We start from the raw sequence: 23493 nt of genomic DNA, 5'->3' as shown, positions 1-23493 counted from the left end.
GCCGGCCGGCTTTTTTTTGGCGATCGGAAACCCCTGCAAGGTACCTGCTGCAGTGCGGGCGGCGGGAGGTTCGGTGGCGTAGCGTTCGATGTGGGGTTCCTCTCTTTGGGGGAAGGGACCATGCCGGATCGGATTGGCCCTGTCTCTCGCTCGCGCAAAGGGAGAACGACGACACCTGTCCCCTGTCACCAGTGAGCCTCTGATATCTCATCATCATCAACTGGAATTTGACGGTCTTGCTCTTCAGTCAGCTTTTTTCGATTGTTATTTAGGGGAATTGGGCTGCCGTGACGAACGGAAGCTTCCGAAGTTTAATTGCGATCAGAATCCGGCTGATTTGGTCCTCACTGCAGACCTTGTTTGCGTACTTCGACTTGCAACTTCACTCAACAGCAGAAGATCATAGTAGTTCGTCAAGGATCGCCATGTTCTTCACGGGAAGCCTGCAGGAGGGCATAGCCTCGGCGCTGCAGCAGAGTAAATGCGTCTTTTGCTTCGTGACGGGTAAGATTCATAATTTTGTCCGCAAACGCTCTGAGATACGGATCAACTGACACGACGGCAGACGAGCAGGAGGAGAGTCAGCGCTGGGAGACCGAGTACCTGACAGAAAGCTCCGTAAGTTGCCAACGTGAACTATTTAGTGGCCTTCAGTAAGAACTGACGCTTCATCAAGATCGCAACGCTCCTCCAAGACGAAGCAGTCGCTTTGCGCCTGAAGCAGGGCTCGGAGGAAGCCGGCTTCTTGGCCGCCATCTTCCCCCTGCCCAACACGCCCACCGTGGTCGTCATCAAGAACGGCGATTTGAAGGAGTACATCGTCGCCGGCACCATCAAGGACGAGTTCGTGAGGCGCATAACGACTGCTTTCCGCGGGGCCCAGGGCGAACCTGCGCAGGCGGAACCTGCTGCTGCAGCTCCTTCTACTCCAGCTCAAACTCCGGCCTCGGTTCCTGCGCCTGTCCCGACTCCGGCAGCTCAACCTACAGATGATCTGTACGATTTATACGATGAGACCCCATCGTCGATTCCTCCCCAGACGACCACCCCGCAGCCCCAGGTCAGGAACCAGGCCGCCGCCACCACAACTACCACCAGCTCCAGCTCCCGCAGCCCACCCACTCCAACTCAGGAGGACAACAGCTCCGCCTCCGTCCGCGCCGTTCTCGCCGAACGCGCCGCCCGTCTCGAAGCACAACGCGTCGAGAACGAGCGCAAGGCCAGGGAAGCCCGCGCCGCGCAGGCCGAGGCCGACAACTCCAAGCAGGCGGCCCAGACGCGGAGCCACAAGGAGGCGCTGAAGAAGGCCCGCCAGGAGGCCGCCGAGGAGAAGGCCCGGATCCTGAAGAAGATCGAGGACGACCGCGCCGAACGCCGCGCCAAGGCCGCCGAGCGCGCCGCCCTGAGGGAGTCGGAGTCCTCCGAGCCGAAGCTGGGCGACGTGGCCGCCGCGCTGACGAGGTCCGACTCGAGCTCCCTCGCCCCGGGCAGCTCCGGCTCGAGCGGGATGACGGCGCTGCAGGTGCGTCTCCTCGACGGGTCCACGATCCGCAGCCGGTTCCCCAGCGGCAAGAAGCTGGCGGACGTCAGGAGGTGGGTCGACGACGAGAGGACGGACGGGAGCAAGGAGCCCTACCACTTCAAGGTCGTGCTCGCGCCGCTGCCGAGCAGGCGCATCGACGACACGGAGGAGGACAAGAGCCTGGCGGAGCTGGAGCTGTCGCCGTCGTCGACGCTGCTGCTGGCGCCCGTCGGGGCGCACGCGAGCGCGTACGAGGGGGAGGGCGTGGGCGGCGCGCTGCTGACGTTCCTGATGATGCCGCTGTCGCTGCTGCAGTGGCTTTGGGGGCTGATCACGGGGGTGTTCTCGGGGCTCGGCAGGAGGGGCGAGGAGGACGCCGCGGAGCCGGTTACGGTGCGGGAGCAGCGGAAGGGGAGGTTCTCGCAGTTTGAGAACAAGGACGACCGGAGGAGGGACCAGCAGTTTTACAACGGCAATTCGGTGAGTTTGTCTCTTGGTTCTCGACATGGGAGCGCGGAGGTGCTAATCTTTTACAGACCAACTTCGAGCCACGGCCGGACGAGAAGAAGGATGAGTGATTGCATGTCATGGGGTCACTTTTGGAGAGAGAGGGGAAGTTTCATGGCGAGTGGGAATGTCATCTATTGTACACCTTAGGAGATGTAATATCCGTCCGAAAGCCCTCCCATTCGAACGCTTCCGCCAATGCAAATGCCGTGATGAATCGTGAAGCGTTCACGGTGTATGTTTTTTTCAAGCTATATCCTTTCCCGTCGGATACTTGCACATGTTGTTTTCCCACCGTTTCCCTTGTGATATTAAGTACATATAACATCCGATGTTACTCGGCCACCAAAGCTACGAGAACGCCCTGCTGCTGCTCGAGCAACAGAGACTGTCCGGCACCTCGGGAGTGAAGAAAGCGAAAAGCCTAGTACTGGCTGGCGGCGGCCTGGCAGGCCTTGAGCTGGTCGAGGTACCAGTTGCAGATCTGCATGTTGCCGCCTTGCTCGTCCATGCACTTGGTGAACTGCTGGGCGGCGCCGGCGCAGTTGTTGCCCCACTGCTGGGTGGTCGAGGACTCGGTGGCGGCGGCGACGGGGGAGACGGACTGCGCGGGGGCGGGGGCGGCCTCGGAGGAGCCGCCGCCTCCGAAGAGGCCGCCGATGGCGTGGCCGATGGAGGAACCGATCGCGACACCGCTGTTGGAGGGGAACGTGTGTTAGCTTCTTCTTTCTTTCGTTGGGGGGGTTGCGTGTCCGGGTCTGCCTGCGTCGTCTTGCGCGGAGGCTGGCCGGGAGGGAGGGGTCTTCGGGAGAGTAGGGACGTACGCAGCGGTGCTGGCCATCTGGCCCATCAGGCCGGGGCCCTGGGGAGCGGCGGCGGCGGGAGGGGCAGCGGCGGCCGGGGGAGGAGCGGCGTGCTGCTGGGGAGCGGCCATGGTGGTGGCCGGGCGAGACTGGACGGGGGCGGGCTTCGCGGCCGGGACGGTAGGGCGCGAGGGGGCGCGGCCGGCGGAACGTTGACGAGGCATCTTGGGCGGGTTGTGTGTGTTGGTGGTGTGTGTGAGGAGGTTGTGACGTGAGACGGTGGACGGTGGTGGAGGTTGAGGATTTGTAGATTTTTGGCGTGGATTGGGAGGGAAGTCGGCAGAAGTTATGCGCTCCCCCCGGGTAGATGAGTTGAGAGGGTGGTTTGGAGCTCGGCTTTTTTTCTGGGCTTCCGGCCGGGGTGGGTGGCGAGGTGTGGCCAATCAGCTGCGGGCGAATTCGGCGTGGTCACTGCTGATGGAGAAGGGGTCTTTTTTTCTTGATTGGTGGGTATTGAATTCGTCAGGGGTAAATGTTCGAGAAGGAATATCGTTGAAACGGGGGTCTTGAATGCAGGGTGGTATGAATGTGTAGAATGTGCTTTGCTCTGTCCTTGATTTCCGATGTATTAAGCAATGGTTCCGTTCTATGCTAAGGGTATAACTTTTCCTTCCCGATGAACAATGATTCCCGCCGCATTACGGGCTATCCATGATCGCCCGCGTGATCATAACGATAAGTCGCAGCGTTGCTCCGTCGTCGCGACTGCGCCGGCACAACTGCATATGCCATGCCTGACTCCCTATATCAGAGGTACAGCATATTTCTGTGCCCCATCCTTCCCAAGTTGATGCCAGGAATGCAGTGTAGCTCCGTGTTTGCGTGGATCCACCAAATGCCGGGTTCGCGCGTTTGTCGTAGCCAAATTCTTCTCCTTGCCAGTCTCAAGACTTGTTCTTGCCGGAGCTCTTCCTCCTCGAGTTCTTCTGCTTCTTCTCTGGGCCCGATGAGCTGGCGGATGGCGACTCGGGCGCGGGTCTCTTGGTCCTCTGCATGGAGTTGAGCAGCGCCTTAGCTCGCTCCTCGGCCAGCTTCTCCTCCAACTTCTTCTTCAAGTTCTTGTCATCACCCTGCGCTGTTCAGTACTCGCACGTTCAGCTGTTAGACACAGTCACTTACCAGATCCGCCTTCAAGATCCTCGTCGCCGCCTCTGTGTTGACGGTCATCGTCCGTTGAGCAGGCGTCTGCGCCTCCTCGACCTTCTTGATCTTGCCGAAGTACTGCTGCACGCGCTTGAGTTCTGTCATGACGTTGTGGCCTTTGACGTCCACATTTTGGAGACGGAGGGAAGCTGCGAGCGAGGTTAGAACCGTGACTTTGAAAGAGCCGAATTCACTGACAGAAAAGAAGAGACTCGATGGCGTAGGCGGTCAGCGCGAACATCTTTGCCTTGTCGAGAAGAGGCAGTTCGTTGGACATTTCGGTGAGGTCGGAGATAAGGGGCTGGAGAGCATCCTCGAGAGAGTCGATGCTGTTCTCGAGCTTGTCCAGCTCTGAGGTAATGTCCTTCATGGCCATTTTGACGCGTTATTCGATTCGACGAGAATGATGAGAGGGTAAATAAGATCGAGTGGAACAACCAAGCCGTAGAGGAAGAAAAGCCACGCGCTGATGAGATCTCGAATCTGATATGAGAGACCCTGGCGCCGATGAGATGGACGTTGAAAATTCAAAAATCCGTTCGTCGAGTGATTTGCATGCATCTAACGAGGTGCTAGGGGTCACTGCAAGCTCGGTGGGTCCTTCCTGCGAGCCGGGATTCCACGGCTGCGCTACGTACCTTTCCAAGCTTGCACGCGAGCCAAATTTTGTGACTGAGGAATGTCCCCGTCATCCACACCGTTGCCTCCTAACCACGACAAAGACCGCGCTCTCGAAAGGACGAATTGTCCCTGTATATAAAATCCGAACCCCTTCTCGACACATCCAACGACAGGCAGTGACTGGCTACACCGAACGGGATCGCGCATTGCATCGCCACCTTCCGAAACCGGCCGACAAAACTCGCGCAGTGAATGCGCCGAACCCGATAACACATTCATCGTGGCAGGCACTCTGGCAAGCATACCGAGACCGCGGCTCTCCTCGCGGATACTTAGGACACAGCCGACATGGAAGACAGGTAGCACAGGTGCTGGCCGGGTGGCTCAAAGATGCGTTTCGACCGACTCCTCGAGGACCGGCGGCGGCCGAGGAGATCCGCCGCATGGCATCGCCCCTGGGAAAGTGGCTCCCGGCGAGATGGCCGCTACAGTTCCAGGCGCTTCAACTTTAGGTCTGTCGGAGGAGAAGAAAGCAAGTTTCAACAAGGTACTGGGTCTGCTGCCCGAGCAGCACTCGAAAGAGCTGTACGCGATCTTCAAGGCGGATAAGCTGTCGAGGTTCTATGTGCCGGCGGTGATGATGGGACACGACTCGCCACCCCCGCCGTCTTCGAGGACGGTGCATATTCTCGGGAACGACCAAAAATCCAAATTCTTATCGCACGCGCTGCACGGGGTATACGACGCAGTAAATATGGTCGACATGCCTCCGAATACGCGCTACACAAACGTCACCGGCAATGTGGGATCGTCGAGGAGACGAGACGGAATATGGATCGAAAACAACCAGTCGATTAAAGAAGGCCCGGAATCAAAGGACGAGAACGGCCATATCAGTAATCTGGTGGTCGGAGGCCGGCCAGCTGAAGCGGTCAAGCTCCTCGAGAAGGTCAAGCACCGCGTCGACGACCGAACTGCGATCTGCTACATGCAAGACGGTTTGGGCATCGCTGAGAACATCAACAACAAGATCTTCACGGACGCGGCGAAGCGGCCGTCGATCGTGCTCGGGCATATGGGCTCGTTGGCGTACAACAGGGAAACGAACTCGGTCCGTGTGATGGATCCGGAGTTCACCACAGCGTTGACAGGCGTGCGACCGGCGACCTACGACCCGAGCAAGGATATCGCCTCCGACACGTGGTTACGGACACAGGGTATGCTGGGAAAGTTCGCGGCCTCCGACGTACTAAACGCTCAGGGCGTGTACCTCGAGAAGTGGATGATGGTCAAGATTCCCTCGCTGATGTTCTCGGCCGCTGTCGAGCCCATTTGCGTGATGTTGGACGCGCACTATAAAGACATCTTATACAACCCTACTGCTCACCGGCTCATTCAGCAGCTGCTCGTCGAAATCTCCGATGTTGTGGGGCTTATGAGCGAGACTAGAAAGGCACCGGGGCTGCAACGACTACTGCGAGGTGACGCCTTGATGAAGCAGATGATGGGTAAACTCAGGGGCAAAAAAGACTCCCCGAGCAGGATGTCGCTGCAGATTCAGCGTGGGTTGCTGACGGATATTGAATACTTGAACGGATACTTCATCACGAGGGGACGCAGGAAGGGTTTAGATATGCCGGCGAATCAGCTGGTTATGGATATGGTAAAGGCGAAGCACAAGTCGGTCTTGGAGAAGCATCGGTCATATATCCCGATGGAGGTCACTTCCAGGCGGCAGACTTGATAGCATGTTGGGTGCAAGGCTGGTATTGCATGAATTCATGGCGGTAAGCATTTGCATGACTTAACTAGAACTAGACAAAACGTACTACAATACCGATAATGAGAAGTGGTAACCCGTCATCCAATTCGGCACAATGCGAATGTCATCGATCGTTCGCTGGCGGTCAGACCACTTGGCCGGCCGTGAAATTTGTAAGGCGCCAGTGAGGTACTCCAGGTAACCCCGCCAAAAACTTGCCGTCAGGCAGGGTCGCCCCGCGTTTCCCTGTACCAAACATCAACACCATCACAAATTACGAAAATGGACGACTCCGAGCTTGACCAGGTACGCAGATGCGCGCGAAGTCGCTGCGAAAGAGACCCGACATCAGGACTGACCACGCGCACCACAGATCCGAAAGGCACGCCTCGAGCAGCTCAAGGCGCAAGGCGGCGGCGGGGCGGGAGGAAGCTCCCCAGGCGGCTCGAACCAGCAGAAGCAAGCCGAGCAGAGACAGTACGTCCATGCACTACGCACATCCCCTCTCTGTCCTTTCCAGCGATCACCCGAAGCTTCATTCGAGCTTGAATAACCCTGTATCAATGCTGACTCGATGCCCACCGCAGACAACAAGAAGCCGAAGCGAGACAGCAAATCCTCAACCAGATCCTCCACCCAGAGGCGGCGGACCGCCTCGGTCGCATCCGCCTCGTCAAGGAGCAGCGCGCCCAGGACGTCGAGAACAGGCTCATCATGCTCGCGCAGTCCGGACAGCTGCGCACCAAGGTCACGGAGGCCCAGCTCAAGGACCTCCTGACCGCGGTCGCCGAGAACAAGGAGGAGGAGAAGATCGTCGTCAACAGGCGCAAGGGTTGGGACGACGACGATGACGATTTGCTGGATTTGTGAAGGGTTTTTGTCGATCGCGAGAGGTGAAAAGTCTGAGTTGTGCGAGGAGGATTGGATCATGAGAGCACGCACATACGTCTTGCTCAAATCGTTGCCGTTATCGGCCCTCGAGCTATGTGTTTGAGGAGGTATCTGCTTTTGCAGAGAGAAATGGTGTGCCGGCGTTGGAACGGCGTTATTAGCATACTGCAACCGCAGATGAGTTTGCGTCCGACAGTTGGACGGGAACGAGTACTACACATAACCTACAATACGTTTACATGTCTGCCCGCACACTACATGTTCTTCAGCGCCTCCTTTGCCCTCTTCTTCTCCTCCCGCTCCTTCTTCCGAATAGTCCTCATATCAGGCGGCCTCTCGATGCCCAGCTCGGCCCTCAACTCGTCCACGTCCCGCTCGAACTGCTCCTCCCAGTAGACGTTGATCACCTCCTTGGCCCTCAACCCGTTCCTCACGGCCCACGGGCCGTAAATCTCCCTGAACCGCCTGCGCTCCCCCTCCTTCAGCGTGATGTAGCTGAACGTCGCCAGCCCCGTCATCGGGATCAGCGTGTTGGCGAACTCGAACGCCTTAAGCGCGACCTCGCCCTCCCTCACGACCGGCAGGCCCGTCAGCGCGTGGTAGAAGTCGTGGCACTCGCGGTACCGCTGCATGACGTACGCGCACTCCGCGTCGTCGATGTACCGCACCCGGCTCCTCGTGTCCGGGCTCACGCCCTCGGCGTCCAGCCAGCCGACGTACGCCCGCCCGACGCTGTTCTCCGGCAGCCGCCGCAGGCGCTCGAGGTCGAGTGTCTGCGAGGTCATGCGGGGCCGGTCGCGGAGGATGCGGCGGCCCGTCGGGTCCGCGAGCATGGCGTCGCGCAGGCGGTAGATGAAGTAGGGCGTCGCGGTGGCCTCGCCCACGGCGGCGATGAGGTCGGCGCGGTAGGGGGACAGGAGGGACCAGATGCCCGCGCCGAGGGCAAGGGCTCCGCGCTCGGTCCTGGTGAGGGGAACGTGGCCTTCGTAGTTTGGCGGCGGGCGGTTCAGGACGGAGAATGGGCGGGCGGAGCTCGAGGAGGAGGGCGTTGATGTGCAGGCGGCGCATAGGGCGGGGATGGCTCGCCGGCTTGGTGCCGTGGGCAGCGCGCGGAGGGCTTTCATGTCGATTGAGGCGCTTTCGAGCTTCCAGGCGTAGCGGCGGGGACCCGAAGAGTTGTCGGGGGAAGAATGGCTTGTTTTCGGAGCTCGTGGGAGCTATCAACTCAGCTTGGATGGTGGTGGTTCGATTGTCGGAATCACTTTTCGGGAGCTTGGGACCAGGGTCGATTACCTCACTGAGCGCCGTTCCGCCCCCGAGATTTTGGAAATCGGGTCGGACATCGGCGGGGTTTAGCACCGATCAGGTCGTGGGTTTTTGCTAGGGATGTCCAGAACCGGGAACATGGGAAACGTGATTGGTCCATGTCTTTTTTGACGGCAGCTCATCTCAACTTGAGTTCTTCCCGTCACTCAACCTTTCCCATTAACTAACTCACTTGATAAGTCTAAATGACTCGTTCTTAGACTTCATCTCAAGTACGTAACTCTTTGAAGAACAGCATTTCGAATATGTGCCATCAACATACCGGCATTCTCCACTCTAGCTGCGCACGCAATTGAAGCGTGTATTCATACACAGCTGTAATAGTTCATCGACCTCTCGCTTACACACAGGCATCTCTCATTCCACGACGGTTTCTCTCGATAGATATTTAAATCACAAAATCGACTTCAGATAAGCTCAATTTCATTCGGAGGAAGAGGCTTGCTCTATGATCTAGAGACGTTAGACCTGCAATTCTGATACACGAGAATAACTATTCACAACTCCCGGGCTTAGAGTCCGGACCGAACTCCCACAATGGACGCAATCGAGAACCTCCTAGCCTGGGCAAAGACCCAGGGCATCACAATAAACAACGTCGGCCCCAAAGCCCTCCCAGGCCGCGGCATAGGCATCGTCGCGACCTCACCCATCAAAGTAAGCCCCCTTCCCCCCCTCTCAAACCCGCTCATCGTCACCAACACCCCACAGAAAGACGACCCAATCCTCGACGTCCCGATCCCGTGCCTGAAAACGATCGCCACGGTCCCCAAATCCATAGCCCGCCTCTTCCCCAAAGACACCGCAGTCCACGCCCTCCTCGCAGCAGACATCGCCCTCGACTCCTCCCCCTCCTTCGGGACCTGGTCCGCCGTCTTCCCCACCCCGGAGGACATCTCCTCGTGCCCCCTGACCTGGCCGGCCCCCCTCGCCTCGCACCTCCCGCCGGCCGCCTCCTCGCTCCTGTCCGCCCAGCGCGAAAAGTTCGAGTCCCACTGGGCCCTCGCCTCCGCCGCCGCCCTCCCCGCCGATCTCGGGTACGAGGCCTACCGCCACGCCTGGCTCCTCGTCAACTCGCGCACCTTCTACCACGTCACCCCGCGCACGGCCAAGCGCGACAAGGAGGACCACATGATCCTCCAGCCCGTGGCCGACCTCCTTAATCACGCGTCGAGCGGCTGCGCCGTCGCCTTCGACAAGGAGTCCTTCACCATCCGCGCGGAGAGGGACTACGCGCCGGGCGAGGAGATACACATTTGCTACGGGCGGCACAGCAACGACTTCCTCCTGGTCGAGTACGGATTCGTGATGGGGGCCGGGGAGAATGAGTGGGACGAGGCGTGGCTCGACGACGCGGTCCTACCGAGGCTCGGGGCCGCGCACAGGAAGAGGCTTGAGGAGCGCGGGTTCCTGGGGAAGTATGTAGTCGACACGGAGACGGTGTGTTACCGTACGCAGGTGGCGTTGCGGACGCTGGTGTTGCCGGCGAGGAAGTGGTTGAGGTTCGTGGACGGTTTTGAGGATGGCGAGGCCGAGCAGGCTGAGGTTGATGGGATATTGCGCGAGATCCTAGCTGCGTATGACGAGGAGATCAGTGCAAAGATTGAACTGGTGAGCGGGTTGAGGGAAGGGGAAGAGGTCCAAAGACAGATGCTCGTGGCGCGGTGGAGACAGATACAGGAGCTCGTCCGCGGGGCTTTGCAGAAACTCAAGACATGATGAAGATGGGTAGAGATGGTTGAGTGAAATGATTGAACGCAGCCTCAGGAGTGTACATGATGCGAATCTTTTGAGAACAACTATAACGCCAGGCCCAGTTACGGGAGACCATCTCCACGCAACCGAAATTCTAATAGTACAATACAACCGAACCAGCGACACAGTAAGCATCTGAACGGGGACGTCTCATTCTATCCAGCCGTATTATATGCTGGGACCTGTACCCGATTCTCCGAAGCAAGACTCCATTATCTGCCGAGACTCCCCGTCCCATTAAGATCTCTGGCGCACCTCACCTGTGATGAATCAAGGCCTTCGTTTTCAGGATGCGCGACGTTTCGATCCGAAGCCTAGTTTCAGCGGGGACTCCTACTCCGGACGGGGCCGCTTCGCACCGTGAGGGTTGCCCCAGTCATTGCCTCCGCCCTGGTTTCCGCCGAAGAAGGCCGGGTTGAACTGCTGCGGCATGCCGTGGAATCCTGCTACCTGGTTAGTGAACAGTCACTGGCTATCAAAACACACAAGGAAGTGCAAACTGAAGAAAAAAAGAAGGAGACAAAGTCAGCTAGCGCCGAAGGTAACCAAGTCCCGAAGGTCCAGGAACACGACCAATGGTAGTAGTAGGTGTGAACACCAAGCCACTATCCTTCGTCCATTGTCCTATGTCCGTCGCGGGAACAGATTGAGGCTGGGTCTTCTGACGCTTTGCGTTTACAAGCGCGGTGTTATCAGGTTTGGCAACTTTGCTCTTGTGCCCGCTGGGCTGCTTGCGTTTCTCGGGTTGCCCGGGGTTGGGATAAGATGTTGAAGTTTGATGCTGTTGCTGAAATCCAAAGAAAAGGGGAGTCGTACCGGGCATACCACCGCCCATCATATTCATGTTGGGCATACCTCCCATGGGCATACCACCCATCGGGCCCATGCCCATTCCGCCCATCGGGTTGTTCATGCCGCCTCGGCCACCGCGCATTCCGGGACCGCCGCGCATGCCTCCGCCGAAGCCACCTCCGCGTTGGAAGCCGCCTCCACCAAAGTTTCCACCGCCCATACCGTTGTTAAATCCGCCGCCCATGTTGTTGTTGAACCCGCCTCCCATGCCGCCCGAGAAGTTACGGTTGAAGCCTCCCTGGTTCATGCCTCCACGAGGTCCGTTGAAGTTACCACGGCCGCGGTAGCCGCCACGGAATTCGCCGCCCATCGAGGAACCTTGGTTGTAGCCGCCGCGCTGGCTGCCTTGGTCCTTGCCCGCACGGTTCGGCGCGTCCTTGGGCAATGTGCGGAATGGGTTGACGTTGGGGTTTGAGTAAGTTACGTTGTGCTTCTTCGGCACACCGTTGACGCCGTCTGCCGACTCAATGACATGCTTGGCCGCCGTCGCTGCTTGTTGGGTGGTGAACTCCAAGTATACCTGCCTGCATTCGAGTCAGCAAACTCATGCTCCAGCCAAGACGATCTTAATGGACCTACCCCTTGCTCTTGCCGTTCACCTTATGTTCACTAAACGTAATGTCCTTGAGCTCGTCTTCGCAATGGGCCTCCTTGCACCATCCTCTGATGTCGTCATCGGTATTCCACCAGTTAAGGTCGGAGATCATGATGGCTGTTGTCGCGCCGGGGTCGACAGGCCGATCGTCGCCTTTTCTCTTGATGCCCTGCTGAGGGGCGGGCGCATCCTGCTGGTCATGGTTCTCGTTCTGGTCGTGGTATTCCTCCTGATTGTCATGCTTCTGCTCGTTGTGGTTGTCGGCGTGTCCGTTTGCCTGCAATGCGTCGTACTCGGCGCTGCCGTCCTGGTGATCCTGGGGCGCGTCGCCGTAGATATCGATCTCGAACTCCTCCTCGGCCATCTTTCCGGTAGTAATCTGGTAGCCGTGAGTTGAAATAGAGAGCTTGGTTGTGGTTGAAATAGGTTGTTATTAGTCTGCGAGATACAGGGACCGTCTGCAGTCTTTGAACATGATCATCAGCCGCTGCCATATACAGGGTCATTGCCAGAATCTAGAGCCAAAAAAGAACTCGAGCAAAAAACAGGACGGAGACAGAGAACAACTGATACGTACACTCCTCGTTCCGCAGATAGACAAGATTGGGAAGAGGTTGGATGAAAGCCCAAGCCAATGGTCCTCTCCCTTTCTTTCAGGTAAATGAAATCGAAGACGAAGCTCTGTGCCTCGGTCTTCCCTTGAAGGCGGGATGATTGGTCCTTCTTTCCTTGTTCGGCCCAGAAAGCCTTAGGTACAGGCAAAAGATGATGAAGTTGGACGAGGGAGAGGTGGAAACAGGATCCCGATATTCCAGAGTCTGTTTTCTCCTTCTACCACCGCTCTTGACCGTCGCTACCTCGCGCGCGTGCCTGTCCGTCCAGCGTGTGATCGGTGCTGTCAGCCGGGGCTGGTTAGTAAGTGATCGAGGGACGCCAACTAAGGTTTCCAGTCGAAGTCAGCAACCAAGAGCTTGCTTCGTTGGCAGTTCGGGGCGGGTGTTCGTGACAAGACGACGCGTCGAAATCGATGTGCTGATATGCTGTGTCGGGTTTGGCCAGCAAGGGATATTAGCTTGTGTGGATGCTAACGCGATGGAAGAAAGACTGGCGAGGGAGGAGGAGTGTTTGGAAAGAGAAGAAAACTGGGGAGGAGCTCCTGAAGAGCTGAGGTCGCATCCTGAACCAGGCGCGACCGGGCACCAGGCTGCGGCAGGCACAGACGCCGGACAGTGGATGCCAGGCCCAGAACAGCGTCCCCCAAAGCCCACCGGCGGGGGGAATCCAGGGGGCTCATCCACTGAAGGATGAACTCCACCCTTATCGGACTTAGATAAGCACACCTGCGGCGCGTGCATCGGGGGCCGGCGCATCGTTCCTCCACGCCTCCTTTATGGCAATCTGGCTTCCTGCCATTGCGGGAGCTTAGCCCGAAATTTCGAGGACTCTTGGTGACCTTTGGCGCGCTCAATTTAACACATCTCCCTTCGCCATCGACCTCTCGAATCTTCCACATATCCGACCTTGCACGTCTTAAACACTTGACGTCGCGCTTTCTTTTCATCCACTTCGTCGATTCCCTGTATTTCACGACCCATTGGGATTTCGTTGCGACTTTCGACCCTGCCAAAACCGCCTTTCGCCTTCTCTTCTATACCCACGCGCTTCAACCTATCCACACAATGGCCGACCAAGTCAAGGAGATCCTCGAGGTTCCCTCCGAGTTCGCTCAGGAAGGTGTTCAGTTCATGAGGAGGTGCACCAAGCGTACGTACACGATTGCAGTCGTCGTTAATGCTTTGCGCCATTGCTAACGTGTCCTCAGCCGACCAGACCGAGTTCCTCAAGCTCTGCCAGGCCGTTGGCGTCGGTTTCCTCATCATGGGCGCCGTCGGCTACATTGTCAAGCTGATCCACATCCCCGTCAACAACATCCTTGTCGGAGGCGCATAAACGGACAGAACACCGTCAAAACGGAAGCACCAGTAACACGGACCGGCTTCACGAACACACCAGCGCCAACGCGGTTTGGCCAAGATGAACACGTTATACGAAAGCAAGGGGTTCAAACGCATCGCACGGGCAGATTGCACATGAGCAACATCGACAGGCGAACGACGCACGCAGCGTCAGGAGATACCCCCGAACCCAGTGGCTTCATCGATCATGTATCATTGCCAAAAGAGGGGTGGACATTTGTGGAAGATGTACAAATAATTAAAATAATCCTCCTACGTTGTCTGATGCAGTGATTCTTCTCGAGCTTACATGTAGGTTCCGTTGCCGACTGGACGCAGCTTCTCGTCTACATTGCGACCCATTTCTGGGTCCGCCTCGTCTTCCTCCGCTTCGTTGTATGAGTGCAGAGTGCATGATCCGTGAGCCATGTTGAAGCCGTTCCATGCAGAAGCTATCAAGGTCAGTAGCCGAATCTCAGACGGCGGATCATAAGTACTTACCGACGAGTACTGGCGCATTGGGGTGCCAGCTTACGTCGCGCACGCACGTGTTCCAGTTTGACAACTCATCGCCATGGTAGATGCGATATCTGCGCTCGAGAGGTCGCGAGTTCTTCGTCGCCTTTCTTACGTCAATGGTACCAGCCAACGTGGCATCCAGGTTCCAGATGTAGACCTTTCCATCCTGACTGCCCGAGTAGACGTATCGAGAGTTGGTGCTGGACGGCGGCGAGAAGTGGCAGCGGATCAGTGTGCGCATCACCCGGTGGCCCCTGAAAGTGACTAGGGAGTTGTCATTGGGGTGAGGGTACCAGTCCTCGTCCCTGTATGTTCCCCACCTGTAGTCGAAGCCGCTGTGCCCAGTGTGCCTTGTGGGGTCGTCCTCGTCGAACTTGGACATCGACATGACCATTCTGAGATCCCATAGCTTCATGGTTTGGTCCTTTCCGTTGCTCAGAATATACCGACCGTCGCCTTTGCTGTCGATGTACGTCAAGCCCTCTACGTGACCGACGAATGCGCCTGCTGGCCGCCCGTCTCCCATGCTACGTCGGTCCCAGACCTTGATTGTGGCGTCGTCAGAGCCAGAGTACAGAATGTGCGGAGACGACTTGTCTGCGAAGCAGACTGCGTTTACGTCGTCCTCGTGGCCCAAAACGTTGTGAAGTACTCTTCGCGATTCGATGTCGTAAACAACAATGGATTGCGCGTTAGTACCGGCTATCAGCTCTCGGCCGTCACCGGAAAACCTGACGGACCAAATTCCGAAAGAATGCCGCGAGCGCCATCCGGCGTGTCTCAGCCCCCCGCCTTCGGCAAGGTCGAGTGTGTACGGATCTCCTGTGTCATTCGGGTCTGTAGGTGCGAGGCATACGTTGCTCTGGATCGACGTGTACGCGAGCCAACGATTGTCGGGGCTCAGGGATGCGTCGGTCAAGGTCCACTGACCAAAGGGATATTCAACCGTCTTGTAATACTTCCAATTGTACGGATTCGACGTGTCGTACATTCGAACTTTGAAGTCATGTCCACAGGAGTAAAAGAAGTTGCCGTCGTCGGAAAACTGCCCACAGTAGACAGGGTCGTCGTAGTGTACGATCATCTCCGGCTTCGTCGACGGGATCATGCCTTGAGCCATGAGATCCTGGTTTTGTTGTCGGTCACGGTGCTCGCCCAGTCCCAACTCGCGATCCAGAATCCTCCTGGCCAACTGTTTCTTCGTCACGCGATACCTATTTGCGCCGAACACACCGGAGTGCATGAGCTTCGTCCCTTCGTCGCTGGGTACCTTGGGAAAGTTGACTGGCTCTCTCCGACGTCGCCTCCTTCGCGCTCCTACGCCCCAAGCCAGGTCCTCGTCGTCATCTTCGTCGTCGTCTAGAGTGCTGCGGAGTGTGACATCGCCACTCTGGATCAGACTGAGCAGTTGAGCCCTCGTCAGGAATCCGTTTCCATTGCCTGCACCAGCTATCGTGCAATGTTAGCTGCGAACACGGAACACGCAGCGTATAAACAATGCGACTTACTGATTAGGGATACTATCCTCGAAATCGTGTTGTCGCCCCCGACTCCGCCAAAAGTTTCCTCCTCGTCGTCGTCGTCGTCTTCCGCATCCATCAGCACTTGAACTTCGACGTTGCCGTCACCACCGTCGTCGGCATCTGTTGAAATTAGGTCACGAATTCCCACAGCGAATGTCTATTCTGACGTACCGTGGTAGTCGCTATCATTGTCATCGTCTTCATCAGGCTCATCTTGGAAATCAGGGTCGAATTCGTCATCGTCCATATCAGCGACTTCTTCCGGGTCGAAAAATAACCTCCAGGTCGGCTCGCCGTCATCACTGGACGGGTCCATATTGGGGGGCGAAGGCGAGCGAGAGGCATCAAAGGGGTCCATTTCGAAGTATTAGAATTCACGGAAGTTCGGATTGAAGCTGACTGATACAACGGAGCTCGGACATGAGACTGCCGATGTGTGATGCGGGTTGGATGCGAGAGTGTCTGTGGTAGTTTCGCAGTCGTCCAGCGTGCAGAAAGGATCGTTATGTAGTAGTCAGACAGATGTTAGTGAAGAATAGTGGTGTGCGATGAGAAGTAGTGGTCCAGTCTACGTTTCACGGAGAGGCGGTCGTTCGTGACGACATCCATTGAGTCCCGGGGTAGGTGGGGCACTGGACTCGCCGGTCGGCGGAGATAAGATAGCGAAGCTGCTGTAAGCTCCGGCATTGAGTGCAACAGCTTAAGGTAGGTTGCCTGAGCTCAGGTCCTGCACCTCGGTACGTATCTACATAGTACGTATCTGCATCGTGGGCTGTTGGCTGTTTGGCCAAGCAAACCCTCGGAATTCTGTGTTGTAAGCTGTAAATCTGGGGTCAACTGGATGCAACCCGGTCCATTGCGCTCCATCCACTTGTCAGTGAACTGATTGGCATTTTTGATGGATGTGTCCCTGCTCATAAGATAGACAGGATTGTCTTGGGGTCTGCAGCCAACATCGACTTCATGATTTCTAGGACTGCTAGAGACCACTCCTCTATCCGAGCCCACTCTGTCTTCTATGAAGTTATCCGGCATAGCTTGATTGGAGGCCCCCCTGCGGCGGGAACACTGAATGATTCTCAACACAATGGCACGAATGGAACACTGCAGTGTGTGAACTCAGGGCGCACCGGGATCCGCCAAGTGAAGTCGCCCCTTGTGGGGCAAATTTAGGCCATCGGGACATGGGGGAGCCGCGGCGCGTCCTCCAAATGGCTCCCCCGTGGCCGTGCAGCAAAAAAGATACGTAACAATTTTAGAATCCGTCCAGTGGCTCAGCAGTCGCATTGGCAGCGTAAGGTAAATCAGAAACCATTTACCCTTCTCTTGCCCCTGGCAAGGACAGCAAACTTCCAGGTACATCGCCAAAACTCTCTTTCATATCCCACTCTACTGCCCCCTAAGTGCGAGGCACGATATCCCTCGAATCGAGTTCACCATGAGGCTGCGCACCCGACACTCTCCTCTGCTCCTGCTCCTCATCCCTGGTCTCGTGGCCGGTCTCGCCGTCGAAACCAAGGACAAGAATGGAGCCCAGGCAGTAGCCTCCAACGACAAGTCTGCTGATCCTGCTGTCGGCTCGACCATTAAGACACGATATGGCACCGAACACGCGCCCGTCGACGGCAAGGACGGCATGCCCCATCAAGGTCCGTGGGTTGACAAGAACGATGGAGACAAGAAGACCGCCGACACCGACTCCAAGAAGGGCTTACCTCCCTTGAAGGGACGTCCGTCGGACCCGACTGTCATCGACGGCCAGAAGATTCCAGAGACCAACGATGGTGTCATGGACGACAAGGCTCGCCAGAAGCCTAAAGAGGGAACCACCGGCACCGGGGGAGGCGTCAGCGAGAAGGACAAGGCACGCAAGGCCGAGGAGGGCAGGACAGGTGGAAAGGTTGATACCAGACCAGTAGCTCCCAAGGAGCAGCCTCCTCTGCCACACAGCGAGCATGAGAAGGTTTTGACCGATAAGGACTCTGGAAAGAAGGACACAAGCAAGGATAAGGATCACGACCACGATCGGTACACACCCGAACATGTCGCCGGGCTCGAGGTAAGTTTGCGACAGCTTGACTGTGATGCTAGACGCTGACGCCCCCCAGAAACCCGCAGATCTCCCCGACAAGCTCGACGACAAGCCTAACCCGATCCCCAACTCGGCGCACAAGGACCACCTGGACGTTACCAAGTCCAAGGGCAAGTCTTCCTCTTCATCCGAGGTCGACGAGGGCGTGATCCAGCCTTTCCACTCATTCGTTCTGTCCTTGACCATGATCCTGGTCTCCGAGGTTGGCGACAAGACTTTCCTTGTCGCGGCGCTTATGGCGATGAAGCACGACCGCATGGTGGTGTTCTCTGCTGCTTTTGGTGCGCTCTTGGTCATGACTATTCTCTCTGCGGTTCTCGGCCACGCGGTTCCGACGTTGATTCCTAAGCACATCACAAACTTCCTCGCGGCTGCTTTGTTCTTTGTCTTCGGCGCAAAGATGCTTCGCGAGGGTCTGGCCATGGATCCCAATGAAGGTGTTACCGCTGAGCTGCACGAGGTCGAACGAGAGCTCGCTGAGAAGGAGAAGGAGGGCAAGCGTCGTGGCTCTGCCGTGTCTCCCTATGCGCTGGAAATGGGTCTCAACGACAGGAAGTCTAGATCCAAGAGCCGCTTCCCCTCTCCCCCTCGCTCACCGTCCACCTCTCCGGCCCGAAGCCTGTCTCCTGGCCCAGGTGGCATCAAGGGCTCTCTCCAGGGTCTGAACAACCTCTTCTCCCTTCTCCTCAGCCCTGCTTGGGTCCAGACGTTCGTCATGACCTTCCTCGGCGAGTGGGGTGATCGCAGCCAGATCGCGACGATCGCCATGGCCGCCGGCCAGGATTACTGGTGGGTCATTCTCGGTGCGATGGTCGGCCACTGCGTCTGCACTGGTGCCGCAGTCATTGGCGGTCGTGCTATTGCAGGTCGTGTTTCCCTCAAAGTTGGTGAGTCATATGCTGTTATCCACAGAGAAGTCCCTCAGCTAACTTTCCTCAGTTACCGTCGGTGGCGCCGTTGCCTTCCTCATCTTCGGCTTCATCTACTTCGTTGAAGCGTTCTACGCATGATTCCTCGGGCTCTCGGTCCCGCGTTCTAAACTTCCTTCTTGTATAGAATACGCATTCTTCACGTCTCAACCTTGAACCCAGTGATGCCCGTCCGGCACACTCCACATTCGCTACATATCAATATTTTAATCAGAAAGCCCTTCGGATGATTTCTCCTCTTCGGCGCGGGAAAGGCACGAATCACATGGCTGAAAGATGACTACAAGAGGCGTCGAGCCTGTTTCATTGTTCTGGATCATACATACGTACGAAAGCAAACGGTAACGGGGAAACGGTATCTCTTTGGGAAACATGCTGGCGAAAGCGTTCGGTTTGCAATGGAAAGCACAAAAAGAGGGGTTGTAAGAGTCAAGTCATGTGTATAATAAGAAAGTCTCTGGCCATAAGGGCATAGGTTGGGAGTTATACGGAAGAGAGACACGAGGCCTAGGGTGGCCTGTCTCTGTACAATGTATTGGCGTTATCTGCACTGTTTTGATGAAGCCTCTCCTTCCACATGGATCTATCTCTTGACTTCGCAATCGTCACGTCCCTGCTGGTGGTTTTTGACGTGGGTTGATAGACATACCGTGTCGAACCGTATCACATATGTTGTTTCACTCCCAGCTTTTACTTCGTTTCGATGACATCAAAGTGAAGGATCTTTCAAGCCTCACACTACAACTAGCTTGCTTATTTAGTTCGAAGCCATGCTGCGCTAGGGTGGTAGTCAATTGATCCGGCTCTGATCAGAGCCCAACGGGCGAAAGCCTCTGTCTGACAAAGTCCTTTATTGCATCTCCACCTTTTTCTCATGAATGCAACTTGACATCCCGAACTTGAACTCTTCGTTTCTACCATCCACAACGTCGATCATAAACACGGAGAAACGGAACTAATACTTTGACGAATAAAACACTAGAACGATTGAGACTTAACCGTGCAGGCTGTGTTAGGAACCGACGGTCTCACGGCTCAACCCCGGTGGCTGCTCAAATTCACATCTGCTTGTATATCAAATCGACTCAACAAGTCCGAACTCACAGAACGACGCTCTCAACCGCCTTTCCACAACTCCAGCTCCCCGTCTCTGAATGCTCGGCAGAACCTGGTTCACGCCAGACATCTCCTTCCCGAAAGGCGGCACCCCGAAAACAACCCACTACAAAAAGGACCTCGCCGCCCGGCGGCCCGACGACCCCAGCCCCCGGCTCTGCGAGCGGTGCCAGGACTGGGACGTCCCCGAGTTCGCCGCGGGCCAAGGGTCAAAGGCGCACCGCAACCTGCCACTCGGCACGATCATCCGAAGCGCGGCGGAATGCCTGGTGTGCGAGGCCGTTGCCGAGGCCGTCGAGGCTCGCCGCCGGGAGTGCGAGTGGTTGAGGGACGCCTCCGCGGGGAGCGTGTTCGTCGTCGTGCAGGGGCCGTTTTTCTTGGACGCGGGGCTCGCGGGTGATCAGGAGGGACGGCTGCATCGGACCGTGGGCGAGGCGGAGGTCAGGTTGTTTTTGGAGTTGACGATTAGTGTCGTCTCCAGGGGAGACGAGAAGACTGGGGAAGTGGTGCCTTCGCCGTTTTTCGTGACGCCCCAGTTTCGAATGAGGTATTCTGGGAAAGACACGTTGCGACTGCAGGTCGTCGAGGAGTGGGAGGTTGATAGATTTGAGGTCAGCACGTTGAAAAGCTGGATTGAGGATTGTGAGAGACGACATTGCTACGGCAAACGCGGCGCGAGGCCGTGTCTTCCGGATCACAACTCGATATGTAAGTGCCATTCAATACATCACGACGAAGGCTGCAAGCTCTGACTATTCTTCAAGCTGAGCTGCCGAAAGGATTTCGGGTCATAGACGTAAAGTCCATGAGAATCGTCCAACCCGACAAGGCAGTGCGTTTCGTCGCGTTGAGCTACATGTGGGAAGCTACCGAAGGCACGGGACACACGCAGCTCGTGAGTTCGAACACGGAGGACCTCGGGGTCGAGGGCAGCCTCAACGCGATCAAACTCCCCCAAATCATCACGGACACGATATCGCTATGCAGGGACCTCGGGAAGGACTATCTCTGGGTGGACCGGCTGTGCATTATACAAGACGACGAGCGGTCCAAACCGGAGCAGATAGACGGCATGGACCGCATCTATCAATCTGCTACGTTCGCCATTATGGCGGCGTTGGATGATCGCAATGGAAAGGGCTTGCCGGGCTATCGGGAGCACCGCAGGCGGCCAAGGGCTTCGCTCTGGGGTCCGCCGAGGAATCGCAACAGTCGGCGGGGAATTGATCCCAATGGCGTCCAGGACATCGTCGACCCTTCGTTGTGGAACCGGAGGGGATGGACGTTCCAGGAGAGGCTGTTCACGAAACGGAGGTTCTTCATCACCGAGTATCAAGTCCTGTTCGAATGTTGCCGCGGTCAAGCTGCGGAGGAACTCACATGGAGCCTCTGCCCGGTCAAAGAGCCACCGGCCGTCATAGACAATGAGGATGATGACAAGGGAGACACAGAGAAGAACGAGGAAGAAGACGACGACGACAACGATGCACAACCCCCGCATCTCCAAGAATTCATGATCGACAGTGTCGAAACCGAACAAAAAGTCCACCGTCCCGGAACAGGCTTCTACCGGAAGCCGTCATACTACAAGCCCAGCACGATCAAACTCCAAGACCGCGTCACGCTGGCCGACTATTGCCACTGGGTGGAGGACTACACCTCTCGCCAGCTCTCGCACCCGGCCGACATCCTGAACGCCTTCGCGGGTGTAGCCAACGCCGTCAGGAAGGCCATGAAGACCGATACTATGTTTGGACTCCCGGCGGCGTGTCTGCCGCAGGCCCTCATGTGGAGTCACGTAGGCGCGTCCGCCCGCCGCGACGAGGCGCGATGGATCCCGAGCTGGAGCTGGGCCGGATGGGAGGGCACCGCGGGATACCGCTGGATACACGGGGAGGCGAGGCTGGTTGAGAGCAAGCTCGTCCGCGTCGCGACGCTCGTGTCGTTTCACTACCACGATCCCGCGGTCACGGGGCGCCTGAGAGCGGTAGGCGTGAGGGAGCGCTGGCTGGGCCTGGAGATGCGAAAGCTGAATATCCACGGGCCCGATAAGCTGCCGAGGCTGCAGCGGCGGATGAGCGGTGGCAAGATTAATATCCTAGAGGAGACGGACCGGCTGTACGAGGAGATGTGGCAGATGTGTCCGCATAGTCCGTGGGAATCGCTTGCGCGCGGGGAGCTTGATGAGAGGGCCGTAAAGGTTGCGAAGGATTTTCCTGGCTGCCTGGTCTTCAATACCACAGTAGCGTCTTTGAGAATCGGACGCGACCGGAGGTATTCGCAGACTCGAGAGCGACGCGCGTTTGAGGACGCCGAGATCTTGGACGTCATGGGCAGACGCGTCGGGTATCTGGATAAGATGGACATTCACTGGATTGCCGGGCGGAAGGGTCGAGGGGGCAGGCGGAGGCCGCTCGACTTCATCGTCATCAGTGCTTCGATGGAAGAGATTTCCAGCGAGAAGAATGAGTGGGCATTCGTCGAGGGGCAATTTCACGAGTTGTGGCGGTTCAACGTTATGCTGGTTGAGAGGCTGCCGTATGAGCCGTTCGTGGCGAGGCGCGTCGGGGTTGGGTTTGTGAGGGTCAGTCAGTGGAAGGAGTGTAATCCTCGGTGGGAGACGGTGGTTTTATGTTAGGTAATCTGAGAAAGATGAGAGATGTTCATCGATTGATGAAGACGAATGATTTTCACGGTAGTGCTCGACGTCAGGCGTTGCCCTCGGTTATCACGAGTGACTGGAGTCAACCAAATTGTTCACAATAGAAGACCAAAAAGCGTCGCAGGGAGTTCTGTTGAACGGATTGGTTTATGCACGACTAGATTGAACGTCTCAGTCATTTGAGTAAGAAACTCATCACTTATGCGCGAATGTTGTGAAGTGAGATGAGCTCCGAGCTCCGTTTTCAATCAGAATCGCATAGCTGACACTTCCTGCGCGTCGTTTTCATTTTAGGGCGATTGCGGCAGGGCTTCTAGGCATCAGCAGCGAGTTGAGTGACGTGGCCTCAGCTTACCGCAGCAACTGTCACTAACTCTTCATACTGCTGCCACATGACCATTCACGCAGCGTCGTTCTCATCGACGGGAACATTCTCTTCTTCATACCACTGCGCAGAAGCAATGAGATACAATGAAAAGAGGTGTCTTTCGACAGATATGCATCAAAAATTGCACCCACGATGGCCCCGAAGGACAATCGAGAGAGGTCGACTCCGCGATGTGCAATGCAGGCCTCCCTCTCTGCCAGCCGGATTTCTTGATCCCCAGCTGACTGAATAAGGTAAGTATGAAGAGAAAAGAAGTCTTGCGTTGAGAGAGGCGGGAGAAGGTGAGGTATTTATATTCCATCGTGAGGACACCCTGGGGGCATCCGAGAGCGAGTCAGCCCCGAACCACACGTGATGCAAACGCAGCTCAGGGCATGCATGGGTGTGCCGGAGAGGTGACTAAGTGGAGCTGGTCTCACTTGCTCATTTCCGTAGTCATACGCGTGTCTCGGCCGAGAATGAGAGTGAGTTC

General features: G+C 56.9%; 12 protein-coding genes across 12 annotated transcripts; 7 read left to right on the top strand and 5 right to left on the bottom strand.

The window, feature by feature from the left end:
- Nucleotides 1–425: 425 nt before the first annotated feature.
- On the top strand, nucleotides 426–2100 carry CkaCkLH20_10342 (UBX domain-containing protein; the record flags this gene model as incomplete). Its single annotated transcript, XM_038893056.1, has 4 exons — nucleotides 426–504; nucleotides 566–618; nucleotides 677–2002; nucleotides 2059–2100. The coding sequence occupies 4 exons, from the start codon at nucleotides 426–428 to the stop codon at nucleotides 2098–2100; spliced, it is 1500 nt and encodes a 499-aa protein (XP_038741711.1).
- A 353-nt stretch (nucleotides 2101–2453) lies between these two features.
- CkaCkLH20_10341 (chch domain protein) lies at nucleotides 2454–3056 on the bottom strand (the record flags this gene model as incomplete). The annotated part of the gene is made up of 2 exons (XM_038893055.1): nucleotides 2454–2724; nucleotides 2854–3056. 2 exons carry the CDS (start codon nucleotides 3054–3056, stop codon nucleotides 2454–2456), a joined length of 474 nt encoding a protein of 157 aa, XP_038741710.1.
- A 720-nt stretch (nucleotides 3057–3776) lies between these two features.
- On the bottom strand, nucleotides 3777–4411 carry CkaCkLH20_10340 (exosome-associated family protein; the record flags this gene model as incomplete). The annotated part of the gene is made up of 3 exons (XM_038893054.1): nucleotides 3777–3962; nucleotides 4012–4184; nucleotides 4234–4411. The coding sequence occupies 3 exons, from the start codon at nucleotides 4409–4411 to the stop codon at nucleotides 3777–3779; spliced, it is 537 nt and encodes a 178-aa protein (XP_038741709.1).
- Nucleotides 4412–5134: 723 nt separating this feature from the next.
- Nucleotides 5135–6400, top strand: CkaCkLH20_10339 (uncharacterized protein; the record flags this gene model as incomplete). The annotated part of the gene is made up of 1 exon (XM_038893053.1): nucleotides 5135–6400. The coding sequence occupies one exon, from the start codon at nucleotides 5135–5137 to the stop codon at nucleotides 6398–6400; it is 1266 nt and encodes a 421-aa protein (XP_038741708.1).
- A 133-nt stretch (nucleotides 6401–6533) lies between these two features.
- Nucleotides 6534–7288, top strand: CkaCkLH20_10338 (dsdna-binding protein pdcd5; the record flags this gene model as incomplete). Its single annotated transcript, XM_038893052.1, has 4 exons — nucleotides 6534–6591; nucleotides 6648–6724; nucleotides 6792–6895; nucleotides 7006–7288. The coding sequence occupies 4 exons, from the start codon at nucleotides 6534–6536 to the stop codon at nucleotides 7286–7288; spliced, it is 522 nt and encodes a 173-aa protein (XP_038741707.1).
- A 275-nt stretch (nucleotides 7289–7563) lies between these two features.
- CkaCkLH20_10337 (coenzyme Q biosynthesis protein Coq4) lies at nucleotides 7564–8433 on the bottom strand (the record flags this gene model as incomplete). The annotated part of the gene is made up of 1 exon (XM_038893051.1): nucleotides 7564–8433. The coding sequence occupies one exon, from the start codon at nucleotides 8431–8433 to the stop codon at nucleotides 7564–7566; it is 870 nt and encodes a 289-aa protein (XP_038741706.1).
- Nucleotides 8434–9172: 739 nt separating this feature from the next.
- On the top strand, nucleotides 9173–10354 carry CkaCkLH20_10336 (SET domain-containing protein; the record flags this gene model as incomplete). Its single annotated transcript, XM_038893050.1, has 2 exons — nucleotides 9173–9292; nucleotides 9347–10354. The coding sequence occupies 2 exons, from the start codon at nucleotides 9173–9175 to the stop codon at nucleotides 10352–10354; spliced, it is 1128 nt and encodes a 375-aa protein (XP_038741705.1).
- A 369-nt stretch (nucleotides 10355–10723) lies between these two features.
- On the bottom strand, nucleotides 10724–12201 carry CkaCkLH20_10335 (putative RRM domain-containing protein; the record flags this gene model as incomplete). The annotated part of the gene is made up of 3 exons (XM_038893049.1): nucleotides 10724–10833; nucleotides 10937–11766; nucleotides 11822–12201. 3 exons carry the CDS (start codon nucleotides 12199–12201, stop codon nucleotides 10724–10726), a joined length of 1320 nt encoding a protein of 439 aa, XP_038741704.1.
- Nucleotides 12202–13516: 1315 nt separating this feature from the next.
- CkaCkLH20_10334 (putative translocase SEC61 complex gamma subunit) lies at nucleotides 13517–13787 on the top strand (the record flags this gene model as incomplete). Its single annotated transcript, XM_038893048.1, has 2 exons — nucleotides 13517–13601; nucleotides 13660–13787. The coding sequence occupies 2 exons, from the start codon at nucleotides 13517–13519 to the stop codon at nucleotides 13785–13787; spliced, it is 213 nt and encodes a 70-aa protein (XP_038741703.1).
- A 311-nt stretch (nucleotides 13788–14098) lies between these two features.
- Nucleotides 14099–16192, bottom strand: CkaCkLH20_10333 (WD repeat protein; the record flags this gene model as incomplete). The annotated part of the gene is made up of 4 exons (XM_038893047.1): nucleotides 14099–14244; nucleotides 14294–15760; nucleotides 15820–15954; nucleotides 16006–16192. The coding sequence occupies 4 exons, from the start codon at nucleotides 16190–16192 to the stop codon at nucleotides 14099–14101; spliced, it is 1935 nt and encodes a 644-aa protein (XP_038741702.1).
- Nucleotides 16193–17272: 1080 nt separating this feature from the next.
- Nucleotides 17273–18936, top strand: CkaCkLH20_10332 (uncharacterized protein; the record flags this gene model as incomplete). Its single annotated transcript, XM_038893046.1, has 3 exons — nucleotides 17273–17893; nucleotides 17943–18813; nucleotides 18866–18936. 3 exons carry the CDS (start codon nucleotides 17273–17275, stop codon nucleotides 18934–18936), a joined length of 1563 nt encoding a protein of 520 aa, XP_038741701.1.
- Nucleotides 18937–20009: 1073 nt separating this feature from the next.
- On the top strand, nucleotides 20010–22609 carry CkaCkLH20_10331 (uncharacterized protein; the record flags this gene model as incomplete). Its single annotated transcript, XM_038893045.1, has 2 exons — nucleotides 20010–20679; nucleotides 20736–22609. 2 exons carry the CDS (start codon nucleotides 20010–20012, stop codon nucleotides 22607–22609), a joined length of 2544 nt encoding a protein of 847 aa, XP_038741700.1.
- Nucleotides 22610–23493: the final 884 nt, after the last annotated feature.

This window comes from Colletotrichum karsti, assembly GCF_011947395.1.
Source record: "Colletotrichum karsti strain CkLH20 chromosome Unknown Scaffold39, whole genome shotgun sequence".
NCBI lineage: Eukaryota > Fungi > Ascomycota > Sordariomycetes > Glomerellales > Glomerellaceae > Colletotrichum > Colletotrichum karsti.
The sequence above is the reverse complement of the archived record's forward strand: the minus strand, read 5'-3'. Positions and strand labels throughout refer to the sequence as shown.